Here is a 12651-nt window from a genome sequence, read left to right on the forward strand (position 1 = left end):
TTTTTTCTGGTTGTTTGAATGAGAGTTTGATTGCACCAACGGGTCTTTGGTTAGAACCATACAGTAATTAAAAAGCAAACCGTCCAGTGTAAACAACAGTTGCAGTACACGCCTCATACTTTTGTATTGCAGCGATTTTTGTTAACCTGTTATGACGTTACAGAGGTGAGATGAGTAATTACACTATCTATGAGTTTAGACCTCATTTACGTTTGGTGATCGTATCTATATGCATTATCTGGTTAATAACATCTGATCACAGGCTTTTGCATCCACACCTGGCTTTAATAATCGTTCTCATTATCTCCATTTTGCCCACATGTTAATCAGATCTCATTATGCAAATATCTGCTTCTTTTCCTTTGCAAGGAAGAGGTCTTCTGTAGCTTACTCACTAACAATAGAAATGAAGATGAGGATTAGATGAACTTTCAACATGCGGGGAAGATATATAAATTTATTTTATTAACAATGAGGCCGAACAGATTTACAGATTTTTTTATTAGAGATTTTGACAATAGAGAGAGATGGGGAATGACGTGCACAGAGTTTGTGATTTTTGCGTTGTTGTGACAAAGTATGGATATCACAATATACATCCATATAATATTACATATACTGGGCTTGCACATCGGTGCAGCGTGGGTTTTACTCCGGGTGCTTACCGGTTTCTTCCCACATCCAAAGACATGCAGGTTAGGTTCATTGTTGACGTCTAAAATTGCCCGCATGTGATCGTGAATTGTTGTCTGTCGCTATGTGTCAGCCCTGTGACAGGGTGTACAACGCCTTCGCCCAATGTCAACTGGGATCGGCTCCAGCCCCCCCACGACCCTGAATAGGATAAGCGGTTTACAGATAAGCATGGATTACATATACCCCCCTACTTAGAAGTGTAAGATTGGACAAACTATTCTTTTGTTGCCCTGTCTAAACACTTATTTGCGTGTCATTGTCCCTCACCGGCCCAAATGGAAGCAAACTGAGGGAATAAGCTGCTCCAAACATGCTTAATCGTGCCCTCCCTGGGATTGGATGGAGCCACGGCAGAGGCAGTTATAGTGGGGATATGAGTAGAGCATAAGTACGGCTTGAGAAATGGACTGAGACGCCTGATAAAAAATATGCTGGTGCCATAAAGCTGTCATTCCCTTGTCACTGGGGGCAAAAGGCAAACGGAGAAAAGGCCGAGGCCTGCTCTCCCTCTTACTTTCTTTCTCCTGAATGACAACATGACAGTCCTCAACTGATTGGATGGCAGGGACACGCTGCGTGTTGGTGCCGCCGCTCAACCATATACTCTTGATAAAGGCATCAAGACTTCTGCTGTTTTATCAATTCTGCTGCTTGTAGAGATTAGTAAGACCTGCTATACTTATATTAGACTGTATGCGCTGCATGGAAATGTTTAGACCAACTTTACCACCATTTAAAAGGGAATAGTTTGGGTGTTTTGAAGTGGGGTTGTAAGAGGTACTCATGCATAGGTCATTTATCATCTACAGTAGATGGACGGTTGCAACGGGGGCAGCAGGTAACAGTAGTTTAGCCACCTAAAAGAATCAATATCAGTTTAAGTGTACACTATATTAATATTTTCATCTCTTACCTTGCCGTGAGACAGACATTTCCAACGGGGAACTGAAGCCATTATATCCATCTATTCTCCCACAAAGCCATAAGATTCCATTGAAAAAAAACTGGTGATTTTACTTCGCAGAACACGGAGTTGCTGGTCTCGATCTGGTTAGTTTAGTTAGTGTTATTGTGTGAGCTAACAAAAACAAACTAACCATCGAGGGCAGCGGTAGACAAGCCACTCCTGTGTTCTGCGAGATAAAAATGACTGTTTTCATGAAAGGAGTTTGGTGGCTTTGAAGAAAGCATAGATAACAGCTTCAGGTTCTTCAGTATCTAGAATATTTCACAGCTTTACCCTTGCCGTCAGACAGCCCTTTCCAACGGTCTACGCTTTTGCCTAAGCCACCAGATTCCATTGAAAACACATGTAATTTTGTACTATTGTGTGACTTTGGTGAATCAGAACTAATCAAAGTCACACAGATAACACAAACCACTAGATAAGATAAGATAGATATTCATTTATTAGTCCCGCAGTGGGGAAATTTCCAGTGTCGTGTAACCGATTGAGGCAGCGGTAGACCAGCAACTCCCGTGTTCTGTGAGGTGAAATTACTGTTTTTATTTTAATGGAGTCTGGTGGCTTTCGCAAGAGCATAGATCCCCATTAAAAACATCTGCTTCTCCAACTGGGGGCGTGCCAACCGTCATCTACTGTAGATAATACACTACTATGGATAACCCTACTTCAAAACAACCCAAACTATCCCTTTTAGCACAAAAAAAAAATCCAACATTATTATCAAAAGTACAACTATTTATCCTCATGGCTCAAGAACATGTGTGAAAAAAATAGTGCGTCCTTGAACAAATATTTAGTAGGATTTGATACGTACAGTACTTATATCACATACCTGAGAGGAGCACAAGCTTCCCCAGTTTGCGTTTGCATGTCTTTCAAACACACAAACCCTCAAAATCCCAGCGGTGAAGCACTTCTAATTTTGACTCAGCAGAAATTGGCTTGACAAGACAAACAATGGCTGGAGCTGGAGCACTTGACAGGGACTGAAATAGATTTATTCACAAAAAGAGAAGCGCTGTTATTCATAGATGGTACAGTTGTTTTTTGATGTCGAAACACATTCTCTCTCTTGCCATTGTTTCTGTGATTTAGGGCTGAGCATTTCTGAATCAGACAATAGTATTATGGTTTCACATCGCTGTGTTCAGCTCCTTTGTGTTTTACCAAAGTCTGGGTCAAATGTTATTTGAAATCCCCATGGGATTACCAACAGAAGTAGCATTTTCACTGAGTGCTTACAGGCCACTCGCAAAGGCCATTTAATCCATTTGAAAGTGTTAGCCTGCATCATTTGGCTCAATGAGACTGAAAATACTTTAGAGAATATAGTATAGATTTTGGCTTTCAGTGATTCATCCTATTAACTCTCAGGGTCTAATAACGGATGACTTGTGTTATTTTCTGCTCTGTGTTTGTGTCCGCAGTCCCTCCGGTGTTGTCAGTGGTTCCGCAGTCCTTCAATGCCACGGCCGACTACCAGGGAATCAGTCACCTTTACCTGCATGACCTCCGGATCTCCAGACCCCGTGTCAATGGCACAGGTACCTCATACTTCCTTAATACCGAGCGTTGTCTCTGACATACAGCTCAGAGGACATTGGACAGGGCGAGAAAACATCCGGCTTTGGAAAAATGATGAAGGATGGAGATATACACAAGTGGATTTACACACATTTATACGTTTTTATCCAACACCTCGACTTGCCATGATGAACCATGATGATTTGCTCCCATTCAGCCTTCGGCCTTTCCCAAACCACGTAAAACAGCTTCCAAACCAAAAGTCCCACATACTTTTGACATGTAGCGTATTCACCACTTAATTCAAGCTTACTTACCTCCTTCAGATAAACAGAACATATGTGCTACTTACTCATTACAAATGTGTTAATCTGTATTTATGCCCATGTATGTGTTAATATTAATGCCAACAGCCTACACATATATATACAAAGTTTTGGTTTCAGATCAAGTAGATATTTTTTCACAACGGAGGAATTTATAGTCCGCCCCCGCACATTGCCCGGAGCAACCACACAATAGTATCACACGCCACATAGCAGCAGTGTGAAAATTTGCACCTGAAGAGCATTTGGAACTCCCCACTATCCACTCCACAGCTCGACATCCAGTAATTAGCTCGCACCCACTCAGCAGGCAATCGTGACAAGCTGTTTGCACCTGAGCATCTATTGATAACACTTTATTGGCGTTCCATTAGGTTCATACTTCGTTTCCCATAACGCACTTTCCTTCTTGTTAATTCTTCTTAATGGACCATGATGTGTTCCTGTATGTTTTTTAGCCCATTTAGCACAAATCAATTATACTTGCATTGCTGCTGACTGTTTTCTGAGCATAGTGGTAGTGTTTTTCGATTTTCAGTGTGCACTTCCTACCTTCTAGGCAGCTATTAATTTCACTTGCAACTTGCATGGAAATGTTCTTGAAGTAATCCATCACAGTGAAGATCAGTTTTTTTCAAAGTTACATTATGCATGATAATGCAGTGGAGAAAAATCATTCAGAAATGATGTGACTTTGACAGGAGACATCCGACATTTTTTTAACTGTGATGCATCACCTTGCCTCAGGCAGTTGTCTGTATGTTGTTTTTCATGCTGCACTGAAATGAATGGAAATCAATGGCTGCCCTGAAGGAACTATAGGAGAACACATTTAAAACCTGCTTTGAAAAATAGGTACATTTGATTTGCTGTGAAAACGGCATGCAAACTATATGACTCCTTAAAACGTCAAATATATTAAACTCACACATCTGTTCTTCTATAACTCCAGCTCCAATAATGAACGAGGGAGGAAAACGTAAATGGTGGCTGGTAAAATAACACTTAATAAATATAGCCCTGAATTGAACGTAATGACACACAGCAACATTTAAGTGTGACATCTTAAACACCCACACTTAGCTTTCATTCTTTGCAATTTCAAGTTATTATTTTCTGCCGTTAACTACCATGTTCCGTCGGCGTTATTGCAGAGTACAAGAGTTTGATTGTGTCGTAGCTAATTGGTGGAGATTGAAGTATATAGCTTGTGACCAGCTGCCATAAAAAGCACAGAAAATGGCATAGTGATTTTACTTCAATTGTACACAGTTACATTCACAACACAATCTTTGACAAAAGTTACAGACAGGATATCACTCAAAGATGTCAGGTTAATTCCTTGCTTTAAATACAATTAAACATCCAGAATTTACAGTAAATCTCTCAATCTTTTGTAGCTCAATAATTGCTATCCACTGGGTTGCAGGTTTGTTTGCATGTTCTCCCCGTGTTTGTTAGGGTTTTTCTCCGGGTGCTCCGGTTTCCCCCCACAGTCCAAAGACATGCAAGTTTGGTTAATTGACTCTAATTTCCCGTAGGTGTGAATGTGTGCGTGAATGTTTGTCTGGCAACCTGTCCAGGGTGTACCCCGCCTTCACCCAATGCCAGCTCTCAACCAGATGCGCTCTCAGGTAACAAAAATTGGCACCCATTAATTTAACGTGATTCGGCACTCTTTAAAAGTACCGATTTCGGTTTTCCTGTGACAGTGTCTCCAGGGACTGATACAGACACTAATTAGAACTGAAGTCTCTTGTGTAGCACTTTGAAAGAGAAGTTGATCATTGCAGGAAAAAAAACAAAAAAACGAGGCACATGCATCACTTAGCGAAGTACAAACAAAATTTGAAGACAGCGCACAGCTGGCAACGACCTCAAACTCTGTAAGTCTCATTCATCTTGCTCTCCAGTTTTCCAGCCCCAACAGCAGAAATTATATTTACTCCTGGGTGTGTGTTACCTTGTCTTTCAGCAGGAAAATGTGATTTTAATGATTTAACAGCATGCATAATACAATGCAGCAAATTTCACAGTGGTGATGGTGAGAGGTGATGTATTGATCTAGTTTTACTTTCATATTGTGACTTCCCCAAGATAATTATCTCACTCACTGTCTCTTTTTTGTATCATAATAACGATTTTAAGGCTGGCCAACACTAAAAGACTTTTCAAATCTTAACAGATATTGAAAATGTGAGACACCCCGCGCATAATGACATGTTATGTTGAATTTAACAGTTTTGTTCCTATAGTGTGTGGAGAGCAACGATTTGGTTGTCTTTCTGCTTCAGTCACTTCAATTCGTTCTTTCCCATGTGACTGCGTCATCGGTTGCCCTTGGGGTTCCTCACACACAACAGGATATCTACATGTTTAATATTTACGATTTGAAATCGGTGCGGCCAGGATGGACTTCCGAGCCGATGGGGGGGGATGTGAAAACCACTCTTAACTAGGGCTGTCAAAGTCAACGCGATAATAACGTGTTGACGCAGATTCGTTTTAACGAAAAATGAAAATTGAAAATTGAAAATTGAACGAAAATTGAACGAAAATTGAATGAATCCATCGGTACCAACCATGTCATAGTAGCTTGTCGCAAAGGAAGTTAAATAACGCTCCAAATTTACGCTCAATTTTGGCGAGGAAAAACTGTGATGGCCATTTTTCAAAGGGATCCCTTGACCTCTGAATATGTGAATGAAAATGGGTTACATTTGCATAAAGCAGCATATTTGCCTATATTGCCAGCATTAGTTGATAAGAGTATTAAATACTTATATTTAATAAACTTATATTTGAATCGAGTGACAGCCCTATTTTGGAAACCATCAAAAAATCTGGGCTTTGCTGACGATTGCTAGGAGGAGGGAGTCAACCCGTCCATGTGAAGATAATGATTATTATTAATGTCTATTAATGTATACCATTCTATTAAACTCTACTGAAAGGCTTAATAAAGTATTTGTCAAGGGTAGACTGCTGCCTCTAACGTTAGAGATCTCTTCAGCTGCACATCGACATTGATCTTAAACTCTGCAGCGTCCACTGGCTGTCAACCATTTCATTGTGTGCTCCTTCATTTCCCAGGTCAGTAAGCCTCGCGTGTCACTCCCAGACTACAGAATTAAAATGCGCGCATCACAACAAAAGAATCGGCTTAGGCGTAAACAACAATCACAACCCAATTTAGTTTCCCTTTTGATGTCACCCCCTCCCGGCGTCCTCCAGCCTCCCAGTTGCATTTCCTGTCAGCGCGAGGTTTTCGCCTCGTCCTCTGTGCGTCTTGGGTAATGGACTACCTGTCAGCAGTCAGTCAGTATAATGACATTCAGCGCTGCAGCCCGTCCTGGACTGTCCGTTCCAAAGATGAGGCCATCTCTTCATTTCCTCTTTGGCTCGCCAGAGTATTATTACTTGGCTTTGGTGTTTCCTCCGTCGACTTTCAATTATCCTCCCTCTCGCTTCCTACAGTACAGTGAGGCTGAAGCCCAAGCCTCGCTGCACAGTCGAGAAATCTGCACATTTGAAATCCCCCAAATAATAAGATTGTTTTTTATTTTTTATTCATAGACTATACTTTCTGAGACTATACAGAGAAGTCTCTAAATATATTAGAGGTATGCGTTATTCTAAGCTCTGTGCTTCTAAGCTTTTGAATTCAATTTACACACTAGCTTATGAGGTTAAAAAACAAGGCGGCAGTTTCAGATTGAGGGCATTATGATTCATATTGAATAAACAGGTAAGAATAAGAATGTTTTCATACCTATTCGTCATAACTTCAGGGTATGTAAATAGCATTTGGGCGGATTAAAAAAGGGGCTTCACGGCAGTACACTGCCGCCTCACAGCAAGAGGGTCCCAGGTTCAAACCCGGCTCTGGGCCTTCTGCGTGGAATTTGCATGTTCGCCCCGTGTTAGCGTGGGTTTACTCCGGGTGCTCCGGTTTCCCCCCGCAGTCCAAAGAAATGCAGGTTAATTGTTGACTCTAAATGTCCCGTAGGTATGAATGTGAGCGTGAATGGTTGTCTGTCTCTATGTGTCAGTAAAGTTTGTATTCTTTTATTCCAGGCATAAATGATTTTATTTTGAAGAATATCTCTCATGCATCCAACTACATGCACTCACCTGCGAGCTGTAAGAGTACAACCGAAGAAGGTTAAGTGCCTTGCTCAAGGGACACATAGATTGTAGTTGTTAAGGGAGAAGAGAACATTACTTATTCATTTTGTCTATCTGTATATTCTGAGCTGATTCGGTGGTTCAAACCACTTATCTGCCAGCCGCAACCCAAGCCTCCATCTCTGACCTCCAGACTCTCTGTTTCCACCTGATAAAACCTCTACTTATATCTTGAAAGGATACTTTACTTTCTTTTGTACTTTATTTCTTAGCAAGATTAGCATTCATTTTGAGCCGTCTTGAGTGTCCATTTAAATACAATATTCACTCTTTAGCTTTGTTTGGGAGAAACTCATGAGAAATGCCATTCGCTAACTTTGTCTGTCTGCTATTTGGTGCTACGCAGGGAGTGCACAGTGGATTTATCCAAGCTATTTCGCTGCCAACTTAGTTGATGAGAGCGGAGGGACTGAAACCAAAACATTAAAGTTCCAGGCTGTAAAACCGAAACAATTGAAAGATGCTAAAGCTGAGTTGAACTGAAGAGTTTGGGTGATAATTCTCTGCTGATGTGACACTATGAGTGTCCCCTTTCACATGGCACAGTCATTTAACTCATTGTTTATTCGCTGCTTGCACAATGTAGTGTGACATATATCTGTTTTATGAACTGCACGTCTGGTTACTTCCGGTCATCTCTGCATTAACGTTAAGTAATGGATAATGTACAGCGAGCCGGTCATTGTTGTGAATTAAACGCCGACAGCATCGTGGTTTATTTCACAGCAATGACCCGCTAGCTGTACATTATCCCGCTTATTACACAGCGACTTACTTAAGAAATCCATAATTGACATAAAAACGGTCTGCCAGCGTCCAAGATCAGAACCACGCCAAAAGCAACTGTCTGTTATACATAGCAACGGTCTGCTATAAAGAAATAACAGACCATAGAATGCCGTGATTGGCCAATCAGAATCGAGTTTTCAAAAAAGCCGTGTAATAACCCGCGTTAATTTCACCTCCAGTGATAATGATGAAATTATCTGTAAAAACAAGATGTGAACAATTACTTTAAAGTTAAAGAAAATTCATGTGTAAATTCATGTTATTTGTCAGTTCCTGTCATGCCGCGATGTCACTTCCTGTTTAGTAGCTTCCTGTTTAGCTCTACCTGTAGCTGTAGAAAGCATGGCAGACGTGTGTGTGGCACAATCAGTCATGTGTAGGTTATAAAACAGAACCATTTCCTGGGTGTAATGCAAGTGAAGAGAGTTTGTCATGTTCATATGTGTTTATAAGAAGAACGAGTTCAATGTGGTTATAATTTAGGGTACAGTGTTATTTATTGCCAGTGTCATTATTAGGGTGTTGTGCCAGTAGATCGCCAGTGTCAGGGCAGTGTCGCTACAGAAGCCGTGTAGGTGAAGGGAGCGTCACCGGGAAGTCTCGCGTGAATAAGTGAGATAATGAGAATCTCTGTGTGTAAGATAGAAGCAGATTACACTGTGTAGCGATGTCAACCTAAAGCATTATTTTACATTTTGCAGGTAAGCTGGTGATGTTATTTAGAATTCTGTGTTAGGACAGTGTTTACACTGTACTTCAGTGACACTGTGTTCAGTTCAGTGAATGTTTAGCGTGTGTTAGCGTCTGTTTTGCTGCTTCAATTTAGCCAGTTAGCTAGCAGCTAATACGAGGGTTACAGTCGCCATGGTAACATTAGTAGTAGCGCGGGGCGCTGGGAGCTTTGACAATGAGCCCTCGTGTTAGGGAGTCCTCCTGTTGCTCATATTAGCCTTTTGCTATGACTATTGTTTATGTTGTTGTTTACTGTTTATTAAGAAATATAAGAAATATGGTGTTATGCTGCTGAGCTAAGTTTATCTGAACAGGGAAGTCTCGCGTGAATAAGTGAGATAATGAGAATCCCTGTGTACAAGATGGAAACAGAATACACTGTGTAGCGATTGTCAACCAAAAGCATTATTTGACATTTTGCAGAACATCTTAAATAAATGTGTAGCACCAGACTGAGCCTGTGGGACATCATTCTGTGCACGGACTGAATCCAATCCGATAGCATCCACATTGAATCATCATAGAGGCAAGTCCATAAGTTGATTCATAAAATGGTAGACATGTTAAAGGGACTGTTTGTAACTTTCTAAGCGTATAAATGTAGCGGGTCGGCACACATGCGCGCTCTCGTGTGGCCGCTGTCTCGTCTCCTCTGCCTGCTCGCCTTCACTCAGACAGCGCGCGCGTACTCGCCTCCACCTCTAGACGTGAACGCGCGCTCACTCCACACTGCAGAAGAGTTAGTTTAGCTCTGAGAATATCTAGTGAATGTACAGGGGACGTTTGTGCAGAAATAAATGCTGCAGCTCCTCCAGACCAACAGAGGTTTCCCGTGTCTTGGGAAGTAACGGGGCTACGCAGAGAGAAACGTTACCGTCTCGTTACCGACCGGTTGCCGGTGTCTTCCTGCTCTCTCCGGCTGCGGGCGGAGGGAGATGAGTTTCGCGCTGGGGAGCCCCGCTGCTGAAGCCTGCGCTGAGGCAGGAGAAACAAACACAGTATCAGCATTGATTCACGGAGAGACCTTCGTCTGGTCAGCTAACATTACTGCCAAGCAGCTGAAATATAGAGTGATATTGTGCTTTTAGCTGACGTGTGTCGCCTCACTGTTTTGAGTGATGCTCGTTCATGTCCATTTAGAGCAAGCACAAGCACAAGCCCGACGCTGACTTTCGTTGATTTCATGGCCACAGGTGTCGCTGTTAATAAGCATTTCTGAAAGTTACAAATAGTCACTTTAAAGATCATATATTATTCATGATTTCATTAAAAAATGATGTTTGTTAAGTTGTTTAAAAACGCTAAAAACAATGCCAGTAGCCATGATAACTTCTACCTACAGGTGTAAGAGAGTGTATAAGTAACTCTTACAACCCCACTACAAAAAAATCGGAACCATCCCTTTAATAAAATTAGTGTTTATTTGTTTGTTAACGATCCATGCGTCGTTTGAGGAATTTAAAGGTGTATTTCCCTTTATTTTTGTGAGTCTTTGCTGATCCCATATACATCCAGTCGTTGAGCTAATGTCATACGTTTAGCCTGCATGCAAATGGCATAAAAAATCACTCTGTGGAAAAAAAAGTCCCCCAAAACTAGCGATCCCTTTAACCTTATAGATTACACGGCTGGTTAAGCTGCGGTAAATAAACAAGCGGGGAGGCTGCGAACCTGCTTCACACCATTATGCTTCTGCTATGACGCTTAAATATAGACATGATCAGTTTAGCTGTTGCTTTTTTTCTGGCTAATTTCCCAACAGAGTGCAATAAGAAAAAAGACATTAAGTCAGCACTGTATTCCACACCACACCGGAGTCATTTAGAGAGCGCTGCAGTCCATAACTGAATGTACACAACAACACAAGTGAGAACTCCAACATTGACTGAGAATATGAAGATATTTTTCTGCGTGGCAGAGTTTGAGAAGTCGTAGTCGAGTGTGAAGAACTCTGATGACATACTACAAATGATTCATAGAACTATTTCAATTATGGTATGATATCCAAAACAATACCTTTATCACACTTGAAAGGGTGTCTATAAAAAGTGCGGTCATGTTTTCGTCTGTTTATGTGCATAGAGATAGAAATAGCTTCAGAGCCAAGCTGTCTGCACTTAGCCTCTCTTTTTACGGGATCAGTTGACACCCAAAGTGCTAAGATTATACATCTGTAACATCAAACATGTGCTGCAGTGTGAATTTGCGGAGGTCACTGTCAGGTGTGAGTTGTTTGCCATATTTTCCTGCCGTAGCCGTCGCTCATCTGCGGCTCCTGCTTATTGTGTTTGCAGGAAAGGGCAGCAGCTGGAGCCATCGGAGCAGTACATTATCAACAGGCTGGATGGCGGGCGGAGCATGTTAACCATCCGCAACATCCGGCAGGGCGACGGGGGCACCTACACTTGCAAGGCCACCAACAAGGCGGGATCGCAGGAAAGGGAGATCTTCCTCAAAGTCTTTGGTAAGGATGTTGAAACCTTTAAACACACATGCTCCTGTTTTTCCGGTCTCATTTGCAGGACGTCAAATACTGATGTTTTGTCACAGCCCTCGGCGCTTGATACAGAAGAACCCTTTAGACATACCAGGTTTCAAGTAACTCCAATGCAAACCAATCCGCGAGAGTTACAAAGTCCGTTTAGGGAGGCAACCCTGCTTCCTACAAAATTACATTCCCATACAACTAAACGGCATTCTCAATTACGTTTTGATGGAAACATATCTCCTCCCGGATTACAGACGCACTTTTAAACAGTTTTAAACACGTGGTTAAAGTTGTAAATTGAAACAAAACAAAAACCGCAACGGTTAGGTTCAGTAAAAAACATCATGGTTCATGAACAGCGGCCTCCTGGGTGAAAGACCAGTGTTAAATTACATGAACACATTAGATAACGTACATAACGTAGGCTACATAACTGAAGTTGCGTAACAAACATACTTTTAACACAAACTTTGATCTTTTACTAAACCTAACCAAGTAGTTTTGTCGCCTAAACCTAAGTGACGCCAAGGGAAACCCAGTGCATTGAAAAATGACGCCAAATGGTCCTGACCAACAGCAACAAAACGGCCGGCGTGGTCATCTACATTGTCGCCGTTGAAGTGTTGCTCGAGCGTTCGTTGACGTAGTTATGCCGTTAAACAGCACTGGGAACTGGCCGACGGACGTAAACGGAACGGATCAGGGCGAAACAAAAACACATGAGTTGACACTTCACCGCGTCATTGGAGCACCAAAAATAGTTGAGAAAAGCACAGCTTTATTTGTGGTGCGTCAAACAGCGACAAGATGTGGGTGTCAGTTTGTAGCTTCACGTCACCGGTTTCCATTGAAAATGACTTTTAACCCGTTGCTGTGTAGCTCGTAGTGTGAACACAACATTAGAGTTGTATTCTAGGAAGGCTATACAGCAAAATCATACG

The 12651-nt window shown here is 41.7% G+C and overlaps 1 protein-coding gene across 1 annotated transcript in view; it reads left to right on the top strand.

The window, feature by feature from the left end:
* Window positions 1–12651, top strand: part of LOC119483949 (neural cell adhesion molecule 2-like) — a 529018-nt gene that overhangs the window by 450927 nt on the left and 65440 nt on the right. Inside the window, 4 exon segments of the mRNA XM_037762474.1 lie at window positions 3091–3146; window positions 3148–3194; window positions 3196–3207; window positions 11517–11686. Of these exon segments, the coding sequence (XP_037618402.1) occupies window positions 3091–3146; window positions 3148–3194; window positions 3196–3207; window positions 11517–11686 (285 nt within the window).

The sequence above is a fragment of the Sebastes umbrosus genome, chromosome 24, assembly GCF_015220745.1.
Source record: "Sebastes umbrosus isolate fSebUmb1 chromosome 24, fSebUmb1.pri, whole genome shotgun sequence".
Taxonomy (NCBI): Eukaryota; Metazoa; Chordata; class Actinopteri; order Perciformes; family Sebastidae; genus Sebastes; species Sebastes umbrosus.